The sequence below is a fragment of the Sprattus sprattus genome, assembly GCF_963457725.1.
Source record: "Sprattus sprattus genome assembly, chromosome: 11".
Taxonomy (NCBI): domain Eukaryota; kingdom Metazoa; phylum Chordata; class Actinopteri; order Clupeiformes; family Clupeidae; genus Sprattus; species Sprattus sprattus.
Window position 1 is genome coordinate 16,310,189 of NC_137909.1, and position 20,857 is coordinate 16,331,045.

Below are 20,857 nucleotides of genomic sequence, written 5' to 3' on the forward strand. Positions count from 1 at the left end.
GAGTCGTTTCCTGTCTGAGGGCTCTGTTAATGTAAATAGCCCTGAACATCTTTTTTTTTTTGTGTGTGTATCTTTGACTTGAGGTTTGCTGGTTGTGTAGGACTCTTAAACCCAGTAACTTTCTGTTGTTGTTAATTTGTTTTTTTTACCTTCCTGCCAACACTCAGTTTTCTCTTGCAGCAGCCAGGCCAGCCTCTGAGAGGGCGCTGAGGCTTGAAAGACATGATTCATCCAGGAAACTCGAGAGATAAGTTGGTGTCAGATGATAAACATAAGCACAAAAAACCCAATGACAGGCAGAGGCCTTGTTTATGCTTGTTGACTGGCCTGTTAACCTCGTGAAGATCAAATGATAGCAGGTCTTAGCCCAAATAGATGGCTTTGGAATAGATCTGGCCCTAGGAACCTGTGTAACTTTTGCACCCTAGAACAGGGTCAGGCCCGGTCCATTACCAGCTACAGTCAGAACAGGGGTCCTTAACACTGCTCCTGTCCCACTGGGATCTTGCAAGGGTTTGTTGTGATCGTTGCGGCCAAAAATGAATGACTGAATTCTCAGAAATTGCGGTTAAAATGTGGGTGATTTCAGAAATAAGATAAAAGCAATAGCAAATAATGCCGAGATTCCATGAAATATTGTGGGAATAAGACAGAATTAAGGGAAGGGAAATCCTTGAATTTGCTAAATCAGTTTTGCATTGCAGCTTTTGCAGCGCCTCGTTTGGGGCTGACGAAGGGAAGACTGAATGTGTGAGGAGCTGTGGAGGAGTCTTGCTCCCAGGCAGCTCACTTCTCTCGGTACACACTTTGACAGTTCTGTCCATCTCTAACAGTTTCGGAAGACATGCCCTGATTTAGGAAATTCTGTCTGGTCTGAAACCAGTTCAGAATTAAATGAAAACAGCAACATCAAGAGGGTTCAAATAACAGACTATGTAATGCCTAAACTGGTTGAATGTTATTGTTTGGTTCAGGTTTTTTTTGATGGACATGAATGAGATTGTAAGTCTGCAACTCTTGGCGTTCTTCTTCGAAGAACCTTAGCCAAGGGCATAAGGAACGTCAGTGGCAGAACAACCACCCAAGCCCCCATCCCTAAACCCACACCCCACCCCACCTCGCCCCGGTGACTCTGGTCAGGTTGTTTCGTTGCACAGTGGAAGTCTTTGATAGAGCAGTTTCACTGATGCCTCCTGCTTTCACAACGGCTGCTTTCTAACAGTTGTGTGTCAGTGGCTGTTTTTTTTTTTCTCCCCAAAAAAGTTCTGTTTGCACATCATGCCTTCATACAGTAATGTCACAGACTGAAAATAGGAATATATAATAATAATAACAATACAAATAAAAAAATAAATTAAAAAAAAAAACGTGAGAAAATATCCATATATCTCCATGGTAAAACAGACTATATCCTCTTCTGCAGATATAAAAGGTTAGCTTTGTCAAAAAGTATAAATCTATGAATAAAGTAACAGATGTTATATGTTTTATAATCCTTGTAGAAAATACTTTTGTAAGTATGTGGACAGTAATGTATTGGGTGGATTCCACTTCAGTGGAGGACGATGATGACTTGCTTATTAAACAATAATGTACAGAAGACTTTGTCAGACGAGAAAACGTGGCTGTGCAATTTATGTACATTTGCAACTAGAATGATTAAAGTTTTATTTAGCTATTTTACACACCAGTCTCTTCTCTCTTCACTTGTGTGTGTGTGTGTGTGTGTGTGTGTGTCATCCTGGGTGTCACGATATAACACACTTCTCACAGGTTTTTCACCAGCATAAAATGACAGTGTTGAATGAAAAACAGAAAGACCTGTAGAAAGAAAGAAATGGAGAACAACAGTATTAAATTCAGGGAGAACTATCAAAGGGTATCCCTAGAATAACTATAAAAGGGGATCACTAGTTCAACTATAAACATATAACTAGTATTATAATAAAAGAGTATAACTAGTTCAACTATAAACATATAAATATAAAAGGGTATAACTAGTTCAATTATAAACATCTAACTAGTATTAACTAGTTTAACTTTAAAAGGCTATCACTAGTAGAATTATAAAGGGGTATAACTATTTTCACTATAAAATCCCCTACAGAAGGATATGTTATTTTTAGTATTGTGGTATCCACATACAAGTGAACACACACACACACACACTGAAAATGAATACACACACACACACTTGTTTATATTCATTTGGTAATATACTGTTTATTCTGAGGCTCATCAGTCCCATTCCAGCCGAGATGAAGTAGTTGCAGTAGTACCTGATGGATGGAATCCTGTAAGACCGTCTCAAACCCGATTAATAGGGAGACTCTTAAGCTGGGCCACTGACCCCATACAGGCACACTCGGAACCAGATGTGGCCCAGTGCTGGCCCAGGTCTGCAGCGGATCTGTTTGAGAGCCGTCTGCAGTCTGGGAACATGCTGAAGTGTGTTTTAACTCACAGTGGTTCTGTTGTTTCCAGAGCAGATTCACAGCAGAGCTCTTTGATTACGCCTACTGTGTGTGTATGTGTGTGTGTGTGTGTGTGAGAGAGAGAGTGACATGCTAGTTTTCAAGTGAAAATAAAAAAAGTCAAAATCTCACAAAATAGAAAGAAAATAAAGTGAAATCTATAGAATATAAATTAGAATAGGTAAACACTTAGGGCACTCAAGTGGTGCCTGACGATCACACCGGTCCGTAACAGAGGCGGCCATTTTGTCAGTGTAGCTGCAGATCTGAAGTCAAAGGATCATGGCATATGTCGGGATAATGCTAATGTTCTTACTCAAGCTCTGATTGGTTGAGCCAGGAGGGGTGGAAATTAAGCATGCCCTTGATTGCTTCACACACACATCACTCAAGTGTTGTGAATACTACACTCATGTGAAGGGAATACTGAGAGCAGGGCAGTGCAAATAAACCTCGGTGTCACACAAGCGAATAGTAATAGCTGTGAAAGCTTGGTGCGACAGAGAGGGAAAAGTGTTTGTGTGTGTGCGAGTGTGAATAAAGTGGCGAGTTAAAGATCCATAGATTTCCCTGAAGACAGCGCCTGTGTGATCACACACACACACACACACACACACACACACACACACACACACACACACACACACACACACACACATACATTCCTATAAATATTCCCTCCAAACACAACTGAACATTTTCTTCTTTGCTGAGGCTCTGGAGGGAGAGATGTTTAGAAACTAAAAGCAAGCATTCACTTTCTCCTCCTCCGCCCCTCTGTAAAATCAAACACACACACACACACACACACACACGCACGCACACTCTTACACTTCCTATCAGACGTATAAAGCAATCAGGTCTATAAGAGTTTCACTCTGCTCCCCCAGTCGCTGGGGTTGTCTGTGTGTGTGTGTGTGTGTTTGTGTGTGTGTGTTTCTATCCATTGCTCAGTGCTCTGGGTTTGCTTTCGCAGACGGGCGCAGTGTCTGGTGCAGCCGGTAACCGTGGTTACGCCGTGCAGGTGCTGGTGAGTTGGTTTGGGCGGGGTTGATGGGCGGAGCCCTCAGTGGGCGTGGTTTGTCATCCTGGCCCTGCCCCTCGAGGGCAGCCTCACATTGCTCCAGCAGTGACAACACCTGCTCCCTCAGGGGGAGGGACTTAAAGCGCCGGCCCGCCAGGTAGAAGAAGGACTCCACAAACGCCTGCAGAGTCATCCCTACAGACGGGGAGAGGGAGGTAGGGAGGGAGGGAGGAGAGAAAGACATTATTGCAATGATGCCGAGTCCATTTTTGTATTGATTATACTCAGAAGCAAAAATTAATTTACATAGCGACCACCCCAGGGTGTACAGATGTTTTTTCTGCCACCTATGTATACTCATGTGATTAATCACCATTATCATCATCATAGTGATGGAGACAAAGGTAGAGAAGGGGCGAGATAGTGAGAGAGAGAGAGTGTGTGTGTGTGTGTGGGGGGGGGGGGGTTAGGAAAAAGAGGAAGAGAGAGAGAGAGAGAGGGCAGGACACATGAGAATGAATGATCACACTACCTCAGAGAGAGAGACAGGGCAGGACACATGAGAATGAATGATCACACTACCTCAGAGAGAGAGACAGGGCAGGACACATGAGAATGAATGATCACACTACCTCAGAGAGAGAGAGAGAGAGACAGGGCAGGACACATGAGAATGAATGATCACACTACCTCATAGAGAGAGAGAGAGACAGGGCAGGACACATGAGAATCAATGATCACACTACTTCAGAGAGAGAGAGAGAGACAGGGCAGGACACATGAGAATCAATGATCACACTACCTCAGAGAGAGAGAGAGAGACAGGGCAGGACACATGAGAATCAATGATCACACTACCTCAGAGAGAGAGAGAGAGACAGGGCAGGACACATGAGAATCAATGATCACACTACTTCAGAGAGAGAGAGAGAGACAGGGCAGGACACATGAGAATCAGCCAGTCACCCTCCATATGGGGCTGGAGCCATAGTGTGTCGTCCAACAGCCACCACACACAAAGACTTTAGAACATGAAATGCCTCTCGTGATATATGCCTGTATAATGAGTATTATTTCCAGCAGTCGGCTGTTCATAATGGCTTCACCAGAGAGAACAGTCAGAGCCCTATTAATACAGCACGATCACCCCTGCACACGCCATAGGTGTCGGGCATAATTACACATGATCATGGTGTCAGGCTGCCGAGTCATGTTTTAAACATCACGCTCTGGAGAGAGAAGTGTTTCACTAGCATCTTCAGCAGCGGCCACTCAAGGTCATCTGGTTACTGAACCACCCACAGCAGGAAGTCAGAGGCTTACTAGCCAATCACAAGCAAGAGCAAGAGCATTTTTAAAGAGAGAGCACTTTAATAACCAATAACAGGAAGCTTCCTAAATGCTTCCGGTTGTGTGCGGTTGGTGTGGTTATTTTGCCATGTGATCGGGGGGGGGGGGGGGGGGGGGGGGGGGTGGGGTTTAAGGGGTGGGGGATCAGAGAAGATGGGCACTCAACAGCTGAGTAGAGGAAAAAAGGATGAAGAAATAGCATGAATGTGTGGAACGACAAAAGATAGAGGGAGAGAGAGGTGGGGTAGAGGAGGGGCAGAGGAGAGATAGGAGGGGGGTGACGGCAGGGAGGGAAGGTGTGCGGGATCAGTGGCCTTATCTCCAAGGTGACAGCTGCCACGGTGACTGAACAGGTGCTTAGTTACGGGTGGATGAGGACAGAAGTAGAGTCTCGGGCAAGACTAATCACCTAAACACACTTCTGTCACACACACACACATACACACACACACACACACACACACACACACACACACGCACACAGATATATAGAGAGAGAGATGAGGGGAGAGATAACAAAGGGATAAAAGGGCTAGAGATAGAGAGGAAACACATGATGAGAGATGTAGGGTAGAGGAAGAGAGGGATGGAGCGATGGAGAGGGATGGAGAGAAAGAGAGAGATGGAGAGGAAACAGCCATGATGAGAGAAGTAGAATAGAGGAAGAGAGGGATTGAGAGAAAGAGAGAGATGGAGAGGAAACACAGCCATGAGGAGAGATTTAGGCTAGGTGAACATTAAACCAGGGAGGAAGAGGAAGAGAGGGACGAAGAGAAAGAGAGAGGGAAAGGAAGAGAGGAAAAGGAAGAGAGACAAAGAGAGGGATAGAGAGAGATGGGGAGGAAAAGAGGGATGGAGAAAAAGAGATGGATAGGTAGAGAGAGCAGAAGAGGAGATGGAGAGAAGGAGAGAGAGATGAAGAGATGTAGAGGAATAGAGAGGGGGGAGAGAGAGAGGCTTAACACTCCTTTATTAAACCATTGACTAACTGCATAACACTATTACACCATTAAAACACATAGAGAAGAAGCGAAAGAGAAAAAATTAGAAAGACAAGAGAGAAACTTTGAGTGTGATAAACTAAAAGTAAAAGACAAACTTTTGTCGGTTGCTCTCTGAAAGTGGCAGTGGCAGCAGGCAACTCACAACCATCTGTTTTTGCAGAAGGTGAGATTCGGAATTAATTACTGCACCATCACTTGTCTCTGTGTGTGTGTGTGTGTGTGTGTGTGTGTGTGTGTGTGTGTGTGTGTGGGTGTGGGTGTGTGTGACCCTTCTGGCCTCTCTATCTCAGTTACAACACCCATCATTTATAGAACAGCACCTTCTGAACACACACACACACACACACACACACACACACACACACACACACACACAAACACAATCACAATCACACACAATCACACACACACACACACACACATGTGACTATTAAATCATTCACCAAAGACAGACACCTTACTGTTGAGTAAGTAGCTGGCTCTTTCGTGATAGTTGGCATGTATTGGCTGACTATGTCGTCTACTCTGTGGTGATTGGTTGGATGAATGGTGAGAGGCACTGATTGGCTGACTGCACTGCCTGCCCAAAAATTCAGTCATTTGGCGGAGGCTTTCCCAGTGAGGTGCCATGCAAGCACAAAGCTAAATAAAGGAGAGGAAAACTGGAGGTGATTGGTGGGCTTCTGATTGGCCGCAATGTTGCCTGCTGTCTCTGGATTGGTGGGCTTTGCTGTGAGAGCTTCTGATTGGCTGGAAGGGTTACCTGCTTCTCTGGAGTCGGGGAGCATGCCGGCCCAGCGGCGCGTGATGTCGATGTACAGGATGTCTACAGAGGCCATGGAGAAACTGGTGTTGCTCAGCTTACAGTTCCTGCAGGGCACACACACACACACACACACACACACACACACACACACACACACACACACACACACACACACACACACACACACACACAAACACACACGCACACACACACACACACACTGTAGATATGGAGAAACAAGTGCTCTGTATGCACTTTCACCCTGTAAAGTCAGCTGGCTACGTACGCCTCACACACAACCATCTGTTTTTGAAGAAGTAAACTTGTGTAGGCATGAATAAATGTGCATAAATACAGTATGTGAGCATGTGCGTGTGTGAGCATGTATATTACTGTGTGTGTATATATATATATACAGTACATATGTGTGAGTGTGTGAGTGTGTGTGTGTGTGTGTGTGTGTTACCTAATAAAGGTCCTGAAGCCCGTGGGTCCCATCCTCATGGTTCCCTTGACCCCGAGGAAGCGGAGGAAGATGGTAGCGATGCGGTCGACCATCCTCAGGTAGTTGAACTGCTTGGTGTACTTGGGGAAGACCTGCTTCAGGCACAAAGAGGGGAGGGCGTGGTCCTCAGGCCCCGCCTTCTCCACCGAGCCCTCCTCCATCAAGATGTCCTCCTGCTCTGCACCCCTGTCGTCATGGAAACAGTGAAGAGAGGGAGATACAGAGAGAGAGAGAGAGAAAGGGAGAGGGGTGATACAGACATTAGAATAGACTTTAAGCAAACGGGCAGACACACACCTACACACAAGGACACATACACACACACACACACACACACACACACACACACACACACACACACACACACACACACACATGGCCACACACACACCTACCTACACACAAGGACACAAATACACACCGATATACAGTCATGGACAAAAATATTGGCACCCTGCACTTCTGTCAGATAATGTACCAATTCTCCCAGAAAAATGTCGCAATAACAAATGCTTTGTTATTCACATGTTGATTTCTATTGTTTGCATTGGAACAACACAAAAAAGCAGAGAAGAAAAGCCAAATCTGACATGATTCCACACAAATCTCCAAAAGTGGGCCGGACAAAATTATTGGCACCCTTTCAAAATTGTAAGAAATAATTGTATTTTAATCATGTAATGCTCCTTTAATCTTTATTTACACTCACCTGTGGCAAGCTACAGATGCTGGTAATATAAAAATCACATTTGCAACCAGTTAAAATGGAACAAAGTTGACTCAACCTTTGTGTTGTGTGTCTGTGTATACCACACTAAGCATGGAGAAAAGAAAGAAGAGCAAAGTATTGTCGAAGGATTTGAGAACCAAAATTGTAGGAAAGCATGAACAATCTCAAGGCTACAGGTCCATCTCCAGAGATTTTAATGCTCCTGTGTCCACTGTGAGCAGTGTCATCAAGAAGTTTACAGCCCATGGTATTGTCACTAACCTCCCTGGATGTGGAAGGAAGAGAAAAATTGATGACAGAATGCAACAAAAGCTTGTTTGAATGGCGGATAAAAAACTACAACAACTTCCAAATAAGTTCAAGCTACCCTGCAGACAAAGGGTACAACGGTGTCAGCTCGCACTATCCGTCGCCTTTTGAATGAAATGAGATACTATGGTAGGAGATGCAGGAGGTCCCCACTGCTGACACAGAGACATAAAAAAGCCAGACTGGAGTTTGCCTAAACCTTCCCGGGGAAGCCAAAATCATTCTGGGAGAACGTCCTGTGGACAGATGAGACTAAAGTAGAGGTTTTTGGTATGAAATGAGGCCTTCAAAGAAAAGAACACGGTCCCTACAGGCAAATATGGTGGAGCTGGACCGATGTTTTGGGGTTGCTTTGCTGCTTCTGGACCCAATGCCTTGACTGAGTGTATGGCATCAGGAAATCTGAGGACTTCCAAATCATTTTTGGGCGCAATGTAGGGCCCAGTGTCAGAAAGCTGGGTCTCCGTCAGAGGACATGGGTCTTCCAGCAGGACAATGAGCACACTTCATAAAGCATCCAGAAATGGTTAAGACAAAGCACTGGAGAGTTCTGAAGTGTCCGAGATGAGTCCAGATCTTAATCCCATGGCACAACTGTGGCATGATCTCAAATCAGTAGTTGGGAGAAGGCACCCTTCAAATGTGAGAGACCTGGAGCAGTTGGCAAAAGAAGAGTGGTCCAAAATTTCAGTAGAGAGGTGTAAGACACCTCATTCATGGTTACCCGAAGCAAGTGATTTCAGATATTTGTATTTCTTTATTTTTAAGGGTGTTTTACCCATTATTAAGTTGAGGGTGCCAATAATTTTGTCAAGTACATTTTTTGAGTTTTGTGTGAAATAAAGTCAGATTTGACATTATTTCTCAGATTTTTTTGTGTTTTTCCAATGCAAACTAAATAAATAAACATGTGAATACAAAATAATTTGAAATTGCAACAATTTTCTGGGAGTAGTGGTGCATTATCTGACAGAAGTGCAGGGTTGCCAATCTGTTTGTCCATGAATATTCTGCACCACCCTAACCACACTGACAAAAATAACTTAGTCTTTTTATCTGACAAACACACACACACACACACACACACACACACACACACACACACACACACACAGATTTCAATATTGATTTCCATTGATATTTAACTGATGGAAGAGGGAGATCATCATTAGGGATAAGGAAATATGCTGCATGAAGACAGCTCTCTCCCTCTCAGGCACAAACACACACACACACACACACACACACACACACACACACACACACACACACACACACACACACACGCACACACACGCACCAACTCAAACTTATTTGAACTTACTCAAAGCACTTTTCAATGCAACTAAGTCAAAGACATGCATATTTTTGTGTCTGAATGCATAATTTTCTTTTAAAATAGTTTGAATCAATTCATGACAGGCATCAATTTATTCTATAAAACCACCTATTTAGTATGAATACATTTTCAGTAAATTAAAAATATATATATTTTTTTAATGTTTTGGCATCTCAAACCCCCAAAATGTCAGTTGGCGCCACCGTCCGTGCAAATGAACAGAATAAGAAAAAAAAATGGTGTTTCAGTGATAATTAGTTCAAAGTAAAATACTGTGGCATGATTTTACCTTTCAAATAAATCAAATTTTACAAATATCAATACTTTGATCTAGTTGAGATAATTGAAAATATTTTGTCCAACAATTTGTATGTTCTCAAATGTCAGGGTGGCACAACCGTAACAATGACTTTTATTCTGAAGTGAATGTCAAGAATGGTAAACAGGATATTGCATCTTCCAGAGGACCCCAAATGACCTTTATGACTGAGTGAAAAGGTTTGTTATTTTCTCTCAAATTTTGATAAAAATAGCAACTTTCAACTACTTAGATGTAACACTTTCTATGTCAGGTGGTATAACCAATGAAAAACTAGGGAAATGTTATTTTATCCTAAAACGATTATTTATTTCCAAATATTATATGAATAAACTTGAACTTGAACTCAAAAATAAATACAGGCCTGTTTAATTTGAAATATGTGGGAGAAGTCAGGTGGCCCTACTGCAAGGAATGTGACTATGCAGAGTTCTCTGTGAATGTATGTGTATTTGTGAGATAATCAAGAACTGTCTAAGCATCTGTTTAACAGCACAACATTCAGCATACAGAAACGCAGTCCTCTGTACAAACACACACACACACACACACACGTACAAATACACACAGACGATAAACACACACAGACGAACACACACACATCCACACACGCACATGCACACACATACATACACATGCACACACATAGACACACACGTACAAATACACACACACACACATGTACAAATACAAAAAAAGACACACACACACCCACATAGATATACACACACAAACACATACAGACCAACACACACACACATCCACACACACGCCCATGCACACACATACAAATACATATGCACACACATAGACACACACGTTCAAAATACACACACACACACACACACACAAATACAAACACACATACAAATACAAACACAATACACACAATAATGCTTGAAATAATCCAAGCGTAACCTCTAACCTGACGCCAGAACGGAACTGCACAGAACTGCATTTACTGCAAAAATGGCACAAATTACTTGAGCTCTCTGCATTTCCACTGCCAAGATGGCTCTCCTGTGTGTGTGGTGTGTGTGTGTGTGGAACGTGTGTGTGTGTGTGGTGTGTGTGTGTGTGTAAGCAAATACCATCCATAAGCTAAAATCATAAAGGCTGTGACTAGTACCAATAATTGGTAGAATGACACCAGCACATCACCAGTAAGAGTTGATGTTCATGTTCCAGTGTCCCCACTCCCAGTGATGATTTTCAGCTGCAGGACATGAATGACCAGGGGCTGACTTAGGTAAAACATTTATATTTCCTTCCATGCAACCAGACAGCAACAGTTTGACTACGTGACGTGAAGATCCATCATTCCACACAGAATGTTCTAATTAGGCGCCTTTCAGCGGAAATTAAACTCAGGCTTCCAACCCCCTCTCCAGTCTGTTCCTGCCACCCTGACTAATGTTTGCTTCTGATTTTGGGTCTGAGCCAAGCAATAGGTGGCTAGGCCAAGAAAAAAAAAATTGTGTTTCCTGTTTCAGCCCTGAAAAAATTAGGGTAGGTAGCTAGGGATTATCTTTTTTTGTTTTGTTTTACAATTGTGATGGACCGAGCCCCCGGTAACCGTCTATCCGTGGGTATGGCCACAAGCTCAGAGTCAGAGTAAAGTTTTCCAGTTTTTTTTTTGTTTATTATTTTTCAAAAGTTCAAGTATCCAAAAGTAATTTCACAAACTCATTAATTTCATTCCATCAGGCATCCACAAATATCTTATTTCCACAGCCCATATAGAACCACAGACAGCAATTATTTTATAAGTTTAACGCTGAAACTATGTGTCAGATTTCATTTTCATATCCAATTTGAAATCGCGATCTGTCTGCAATACCGCTCGCGGCCACTACCCAACTTCGGCGCTCTCACACTTGCCATGCGTACACAGTAGTAGAAAGCACACGCAGCATCTACTGGAAGTCTCTGTGTGTGTGTGTGTGTGTGTGTGTGTGTGTGTGTGTGTGTGTGTGTGTTCCACATCAACTCCTCTCTACTTCAGTCTTGGCCTTGACAAACTCTTTGTAGATATTCAATCACACTCGCTCACACCAACACACACACTTTTACACTTATTGGTTCTGTCTCTCTCTCTCTCACACACACATCACACATGTTCGCACATACACCACCCCCACCTTCTTCACTGCACTCTTCAAAGGTACTTTTAATCGGAACCCAAAACACGTGTGAAAACGATATTTAATAGCTTCATTAAATGCCCCCAGTGTGAGGTTCCAGATAACTTTCCCATTTTCTTTTCTTTCACCGCCCATCATGTGTCCGAGAGACCTAAATGCCAAACTAAAGGTCACCATAGCGACAGACAAAACCCCAAACAAAACCAAGACCCACCGTCTCGTCTCCAAAACAAATAAACAACAAAACAAAGCATAGACCCAAGACTCTGAATAAATGGAGAAAGAGATAGAGAGAGAGAATGAGAAGGAGGGAGAGAGAGAGAGAGGTTGAGAGAGGGTGACAGAGAGAGTCAGGAAGGGCAAGATATTAAGTTGACAAGCCGAGAGAAGGAACACAGAAAGGAGAGGGAAAGAAGAAAGAGAGAGAGGGGGAGAGAAGAAAGGAGAGAGTAAAGAGAGAGAGGAAATGGAGGAGATAATTGGTCACACCCCTTCGCTTTGCTGAAAGCGTCTCATTTTCTGCCTGGAGGTGCTGATCCCAGGCCAGCGTCTGAGACACACACACACACACACAGGCACACACACACACACACACACACACACACACACACACACACACACACACACACACACACACACACACACACACTAAGAGAAGAGGGGATTGAAGGTCACCAAGGAGAACATGAATTAAGGATGAGCGATGGAATAGCCCTGCACAGGGACATTAGCATTAGATTAATATAGCAATGGAAAGCAAAGAGCTTGGAATGGACACACACACACTCTCTCTTTTTCACACACAGACACACGTGCGCACGCACACACACACACACATTTTACAGTTTTTCTCTGTCATTCTGTCTGTACAGCAGGTAAATACAATATAGCAGGGGTCTTCAACAGGGGGTCCGCGGAGGTACTGCAGGGGGGTCGCGAAATCTTTGGTTGATAAGATAATTTTTTTTAATATTTCTAAAAAAAATAAAAAAAAATTCAACCAATTTTTTTTCCCACAAATTTAAATGTCTTCCAAATCAGAATTGTATTTATTCCCTTTAAATTTACATTAACATAAATCCAACATATTGTAGCGAACGTATAAATTGATCGAGAAGACGTTATCTTTCAGTCCAATCGAAACATTCAGCTACCCACAGGAGCTCTCTCAAGCTGGGCACCGGTTCACTCACAGCACATTTCATGCACAGGCACTAGCCAATCAGATCGCGTTTCTGCTCAAGTCTAAAGAGCGCGAAGATCAAAAATAAAAGATGGCGGACCAAACTCCAAAAAAAGGTCAAAAAACTTTAATTGTAACTGAAAAATAAGTCTGAGAGGATTTGTGAAATGTGTGAGCCCCCTAGCTAATGTTAGCATGCTACTACCTACAATCTTAACTTGCTAGCGGAGTGATTGGTTTGTTGACGTGTCAATTTCACTATAACATCTATGTTGTCAACACAACTCCATGCGCCAGACTCCTCCTCCGTCATCCGTTGGATCGTGTTAGTCAGGAGTTATTGAAAAGAAGATACATCTCACTAATATGGGAGGATGTGTGCCATCGACAGATGCTTGAGGATTCACTGTCCCTTTATTATGTATGATGAATAAAAAACATATCTGTGAATTATTTTAATAAGTTGTTATTAATTGTAAGCTCAGAGTTGTTTGCAAGATGTATGTTTATAAATGGCAGTGGCACGGCCACCCTGTACCTTTCATGTTGTTAAATGTTAAATTAAATTCGTTGTTCAAAAATGTTAGGTTAAATTCAATGTTAAAAAATAAAAATGTTAATGATTATATTTACCTTTGTATTATTTGAATAGCTTAGTATATTGAATACACAATAACAGGGTAGCTATGTTTATTTGGCACTAGGTCCAGTATATTATAAAAAAAAAAAAAAAAAATATGCAATTTATATAGTAGGGGGTCCCTGCTCATCTCGCCATCAGTTTGGGGGTCCCTGGCCTGAAAAACGTTGAAGACCCCTGCAATATAGGTCATGTGCACGCACACACACACACACACAGTTTAGACAGTCATTTCTCAGATCCCAATTTCGAATTCTCAAAACTGTTTGTTCAACCTCCACATCATCTGTTCACTTGTGCAGGCATATTTTGCACATTCATACAGAAGGGTACGTAACATTGTAACGTAACATATCGATTCACCATAATTACACAGATAGATAGCATTACTTCATAAAGAATGACTGTAAGATTGCGTGCATTGTCCCATTGTTTCCTTAGCTGTTATAACTGCTCCTACTTGCTAATACATCCTGCACCTTGCTTCTTCATTCCTCTACGTCATGTGGTATCTCACTGAGTTGAAACTGTTCTCACTGACATGAAGAGCATTCGACTTGCTACATAATGATATTAAGTCCGTTTAAAACAACCTGCAATGGTATTTGGTATGAAGATAAGTTAGTGGGAGAGAAAGGAGAATGTTACGGACCGGGCTCATACACACTGGAACATGAAAGGCCACCCAACGAAGTGCAAACAACATCTCCATTACTATTCATCTCCAACAACACAAGAGTCTAGAGGACAGGAGGTTACTGGATGGATACATAGATGGATAAATGCCGGCAATTACAGAGTGAGGTTGGAGTGTGAAGGTAAGGCAAATGTATGAATGGAAGAGGATGCATGCGTGTGTGTGTGTGTGTGTGTGTGTGTGTGTGTGTGTGTGTGTGTGTGTGTGTGTGTGTCCGTGCTAGTAAGTGAGTGTCAGCCGGCGCGGATCAGTGCGTGTCGGAATGAGTGGGAGTCTCGGAATGTCTCTCGAGGGAAGAGATCCTCTAGCTTTTACAGCCCACTCCTGCTCTAGGTGTAGATCATTAACAATGAACCACTCTGCAGCATCCCCACAGTCAGTGCATGGCCACTACACAGACACCAGGGGGCGCTGACGGTCAGCATAAATAGTTCAGTAAAACACAAATGACACTTATAAAAATACGACTTTAGACTGACAAGTGACTTAGACTGATGGCTAAGCATTTTGACTTTGTCTTGGTTTCAGCCAATGAAAGAAGAACTTAACATTCTGGTGACACTGATCTGGTGACAGTTTTTTACTTTCGAGACATTAACTAGTTATGTTGAGCAAGTTATGTGTGTGCCTTTGCAGGTAATCCATAGTGTGGTGCTGTTTGTACTAACTGTTCTGAAAAGTGCACTCACTGTTTTGAGAGTGGTAAGGATGATTAGAGACGCACACCACAGCAACTGATCTATGATCGACTGATCGATGATCAATTTATCCCCAGTGCACAACAGAAATGCAAGGACATAACTTCTAGTGTGAAAATGACAAAGCTGTAGAGACACAGTAAAGCATTATGGGTAGATAACAACGTCTACGGCAAATGTGGCAGCTGCCAATGATGGTTGATATCGTACAGTATTTGCCAGTCCCTTCACTGTCTTTTGTGGGTAAGCCAAGCTGTTGTAGTCCTCTTATGAAAGGTCTATGTAAGTGTCCTAGGCTGTTATGAACACAACCTGCCTACAAAAGAGATGTAGCAGCACGCCTCACAAACCATACTGGGACCATATTGGCAGGAGAAAAGTTGGATGGAGCGTCAGTCTGTTAAGACTCTTAACGTGCTGTGGGTGTTAAGCTCTGTGTGTGGGACTGTGGGGGGGGGGGGTTCTGTTGCGTGGGTTCTAGGGGCCGAGGGGGACAACACACACACACACACACACAATCACACACACACACACACACAGTCGTGGCGATAATAATCTGCAATAATCTGGAAGTGACTTGAGAGAGGCTGCTGGATCAAGGGGTTCATCTTCTGGTCAACCAGCCAACAGACACCCCCCCCACACACACACACACACACACACACACGCACTGATGACACTCACTGGCCCACCACCCCCTCTGTAACTCCAGTGTAATCTAGGGGCCGAGGGGGACAACACACACACACACAGGAGTCGTGATAATAATCTGTAATAATCTGGAGGTGACTTGTTATTAAGTGTGGGGCTGCTGGATAAACCAACAAACACACCCCTAAAGTTAGTAAAGAGATGCCTGACACATATGCCCCCCACACACACACACATTCACACTCACAGTCATATGCTCATGCCAAAACACACACAGCTAACCCAGTAAAAAGTAATGGGTGGCATGGGAGTTCAAGGTCTGGCCAATCCCTTAAACCAGTTAATGACATCAAACACGCCCCGCTAGAGTGATAATACTGTACTGGACGAGCAAGACACATACGCACAGTCAAACTATAGAGCTGCATTAATAACACCATTCATCCAGCCACACAGGACCTACAAACATACATACATAACTCAACACAAACACACAAACACAAACACACACACAAACGCATCCTTGATCTTTTAACCCAGCACCTCCTGCCGACAGGGCTTCTGGGCCATCACTGGGTTCATGAGCTGGTCAACCACTTAAAGCAGTTAGAGTGATTACCAGCTACTCGCAGCACACACACCGCAAACAAACATACATCGATAAACACACCATTCTTAAACCATAGCACAGACACACACACACACACACACACACACACACACACACAAACAAACAAACAAAGCAGTAAAGAAAGTAGAAAGAGAGAGAGAGAGAGAGCTCAGCATGACTGAACAAAGTCAATAAAACTTACACACATGGTGGGGAAAACTACTGAACAATAAGAAAGTATAGAGAGAGAGACAACGAAAGATAAAGACAGAGAGAGGGACAGAGAGAGATAAAGAGAGAGATCAAGAGCTAAAGGCAGACAGGGACAGAGTGAGAGAGAGACAAAGGGGGTTGGAGAGAGATAGAAAGAGACAAAAAGAGATAGACAGAGAGAGATAAAGAGAGAGAGAGAAAGCTAAAGGGAGACAGGGAGAGAGAGAGAGAGAGAGTGTGTACATGTGAGAGGAGAGCGAGAGAGAGAGAGAGAGAGAGCGAGAGAGAGAGAGAGAGAGAGATGTGTACTGGTTTTGTGAGGTTAGATGGGGACTGAAGCTGTTCAGTGTTGCCTGGGGCGTAGCCGATCAATGAAACAAGATTTACATCCGTCCGTCCAATCCAATCTTTCTACATCCTTCTTCATCTTTCTCCACCTCCCTTCATCCTCCCTCTATTTATCTTCATGCCCCATTCATTCTTTCTCTCACTCTCTCCATCTATCTATCTCTCTCACACACACACACACACACACACACACACACACACACACACATAAATGAAGACACAAACATAAGCGCTAACTGAATGATGATCAGAGGATAGTCGTGTGCATGTGTGTTATGCACACATGTGTGTGTGTGTGTGTGTATGTTTGTCCGCACACACACAAACACAAACACACACAAACACAAACTTACAAACTCAGGCACACAATTTCACACACATGGACAACCACAGAAATTCACTAACTCAGGCACACACACACACACACACACACACACACACACACACACACACACACACACACACACACACACACACACACACACAAACACAAACTCGGGGCCATGATTAATCTTCATTTTCTCTCTGCGTAAGGATGGACCCCCTGATTAGGTTTTTCTTATCGGTACATCAGACCTAATGGCTAAACAAATTAGCATTAGCTGCAGACACATACAATTACACTTTGCATTCCACAGTCACTGAACACACACACACACACACACACACACACACACACACACACACACACACACACACACACACACACACACACACACACACACATCCTCCCACAACACTACCCACAGCATGCTTAATCACACATACACCAACAGCACTATCAACAGTGTGCTTGATCACACACACGCGCGCTCACACGGACACACACACCCTCCCACAGTATCCCACAACAGTATCAACAGCATGCTTAATCACACTAGCAAACACAAAATTACGCATGCACGCGTGCACACACACACGCACAAACACAAACATTCTGACACATTCACACCCCCACACCCACCAAAAGCAAGCACAATTGCATACAGATACACACATGACAGCAAGCCTGATTTTACACACACACACACACACACACTACCAATAGAAGGCATAATCACACACGCTTATTTAATGACATGCAAACAAACGCCCACACAGATGCACTGCTCTGTCACACACACACACACACTCACACCTCTGTCTCACACACTGCACTCTACACTGACAGCACATTTCCACCACCTGACACCAACAAACTTTTAACTCCCTCCAGAACACGGGGTAAAACTCTGACAAAGAGGGTGGATGAGAGAGAATATTGAGTGTGTGTGTGTGTGTGTGTGTGTGTGTGTCTGTTCTTAACGATCACATTTTAAATACCCTTGGAGCGGCGTCTTTGCCGCATTAGTCTAATTTGTTGTGTCATTCCCGGCCGCTGATGCATCACCCGCTCCTCTGGCTGCTCCGGATGGATAAGAGAAGCGATCAGAAGACCCCCCCCCCCCGGGCCCGAAAGCGCAGACGCTCGCTTAATGAGTCAAGTGGTACCGCAGAACTCTCTAGAACATTTCTGATCTTCGGAGATATGCAGGGCCACTTAAGAAAGATGTGCTGAAGCAACATGAAATGATAATGTTCGATCTGATACGATGATGAAGTTGAACACCATCTGGATACAGTCACCAGTGAACACAGCCCATATGTCAAGGGGTTCAGTCGCACTTACACACAATGGCTGGATGGTACCCAAAAGAGCCTCATATTTAGGCTGACTTTTCACACAAGCAGAATGGTACCAATATTATAAAATTAACTAAATATAATTTGGACAGGGACATCAAACACACACACACACACACACACACACACACACACACACACACACACACACACGCAGATACATTCACACATGTACACATGAGTCAGATGCACATACACACCATGAGTACATGACAGGCAGAGGACAGGCTGGAATAGCCCAAAATGATGCGCCACTAACAATGGAACAGAGGTGTTTGTGTGTGTGTGTGTGTGTGTGTATGCTTCTGTGTGTGTGTGTGTGTGTGTGTGTGTGTGTGTGTGTGTGTGTGTGTGTGTGTGTGTGTGTGTGTGTGTGTATCTGTTTGTGTGTGTGTGTGTGTGTGTGTGTTATGGATATGGAAATATGTGGAAATAAATGATCCGCTCATTTTTAAAGATAGGGGATGGAGAGAGGGACTGATGAAGGAAAAACAGAGTGATGCATGATGGGTGGAGAGGAGTGGGAAAAGAACAGAGGTCACAGGAGGGGGAGAAAGGGGGGTGAGAGGGAGAGAAAAGAGAGACAGCGAGAGAGATAGAAAGGGGCGAGAGAGACGGGGAGAGAGGGGGTGGGACAGAGTGAGAGAATGGGAGAGAGAGTGAGAGAGGGGGGGAGAGGAGAAGAGAAGTAAATAGAGAAAAAAAAATGGCAGAGAAATAGAGGGACAGAGTGGGCAGTGAGTGAGAGAGGGAGAGAGAAAAGGTTGCAGACACACTCAAGTGTGAAATTCCATCACAGGATTTCTGGACTGTCATTTTTCCATTTAACCAGCTTATGCAGGGAGCTCAGACTAGACACATACACTCTCACACATACACACACACACACACAGAGACACACACACAGTCACATACATGAACAAACACACACACACACACGAGTGAGAGAGACACACACACACACAGTCATATACATGCACACACAGAGACCTTCGCACATTGTTGTGTGTTAAAACATCACTCACGTTGTATGTTGTTTCCTTAGCGGGTCCATAAGCCTTAGTGTGTCCCTGATGACCCCAACCTTTACCTCCTCGTCCACTGGACTCGGCACATACTCAAATACCCCCGGAGATACCTACACACAGCAATAACAGCCAACACAATTGGAGGAGACATCTCCGGACATCAGTATCACCTTCTCTGATTGGCACAATGATTTTATCTCCTATTCACGTCCGTAAGGGAATTACTTATAATGTCAGACTAGGACTCTGACAAGATAATCAAAACAGATTTAATGGGAAAATAATGATGTAATTGCTGTGAATCGACCCAGAATGATCATCTAATTAATTTATAATGACAGTATAACACTGGTGAACCTGCCTGACAAGTCTGCAATGAAAGGCAAAATTTCCGGGGGAAAAAAGGGTCATGTATCATCTAAAATTATAATAACAATGAGAATGATGATGACAATGATGAAGGCTACTCTGACCTCTTGCTCGTGTTCAATCCTCATGCTGGGGTTGGAGTTGACCTCTAGCAGCACCGGCTTCAGATTCTTCATCAGGAGGATGTCAAAGCCCAGGATCTGAACACACACACACACACACACACACACACACACACACACACACACACACACACACACAGACACAGACACACACGATCACACACAAAACACACGTCAGCATACTTAGTGCATGTACCCAACCGATATCAGATACGAACAGCTCCACATCTCCGTACACTAGGAATGCAACGGTACACAGTATTGTGTCTAACTGATTGGTGCGGCCATTTTGGTTCAATAGAGGGGAAACTAAAAACAAAATAATCTCAGCTCCGCTTGACAATGGCGAATGCTAGCTAGACAGAAAGTTGCACATTTGGAGAAACACCGCCATCTTTTATATCCGCCACATGGGAACATTTTGGATTTAGCATTCAGCACGACGACGAGGGCAAGGAGACTATAAACAAACAAAGTAAAGTCTGCAGGTATTGGTTTGCCCCTGTTGGCCACTATAGTGGAAACACTTCCGACATGATGTCTCATTTCACGTTGTTGCACCCAGACATATCCCAGGTGGAGCAAAGGGAGTCCCCTCGTTAGAGAAAACACCACAATCTCTAGCTAAAAATGGACCGTGTTACAATGTCC

General features: G+C 43.6%; 2 protein-coding genes across 4 annotated transcripts in view; one reads left to right on the plus strand and one right to left on the minus strand.

The window, feature by feature from the left end:
* The window catches only part of dab2ipb (DAB2 interacting protein b), a gene marked incomplete at its 5' end in the record, with an annotated part of 144,174 nt that extends 142,996 nt beyond the window's left edge, over positions 1 to 1,178 (plus strand). For all 3 annotated transcript variants that reach the window (XM_080848007.1, XM_080848005.1, XM_080848006.1), the window contains one exon: positions 1 to 1,178. This exon is cut by the window's left edge and continues 2,840 nt beyond it.
* A 1,081-nt stretch (positions 1,179 to 2,259) lies between these two features.
* Positions 2,260 to 20,857, minus strand: part of ttll11 (tubulin tyrosine ligase-like family, member 11) — a 32,775-nt gene continuing 14,177 nt past the window's right edge. Inside the window, exons 5-9 of the mRNA XM_080846912.1 lie at positions 20,189 to 20,284; positions 19,713 to 19,825; positions 7,085 to 7,309; positions 6,616 to 6,722; positions 2,260 to 3,693 (exon numbers count right to left, since the gene is read on the minus strand). Coding sequence (XP_080703038.1) covers positions 3,425 to 3,693; positions 6,616 to 6,722; positions 7,085 to 7,309; positions 19,713 to 19,825; positions 20,189 to 20,284 — 810 coding nt within the window. The 3' untranslated portion in view covers positions 2,260 to 3,424. The remainder of the gene's footprint in view (positions 3,694 to 6,615; positions 6,723 to 7,084; positions 7,310 to 19,712; positions 19,826 to 20,188; positions 20,285 to 20,857) is intronic.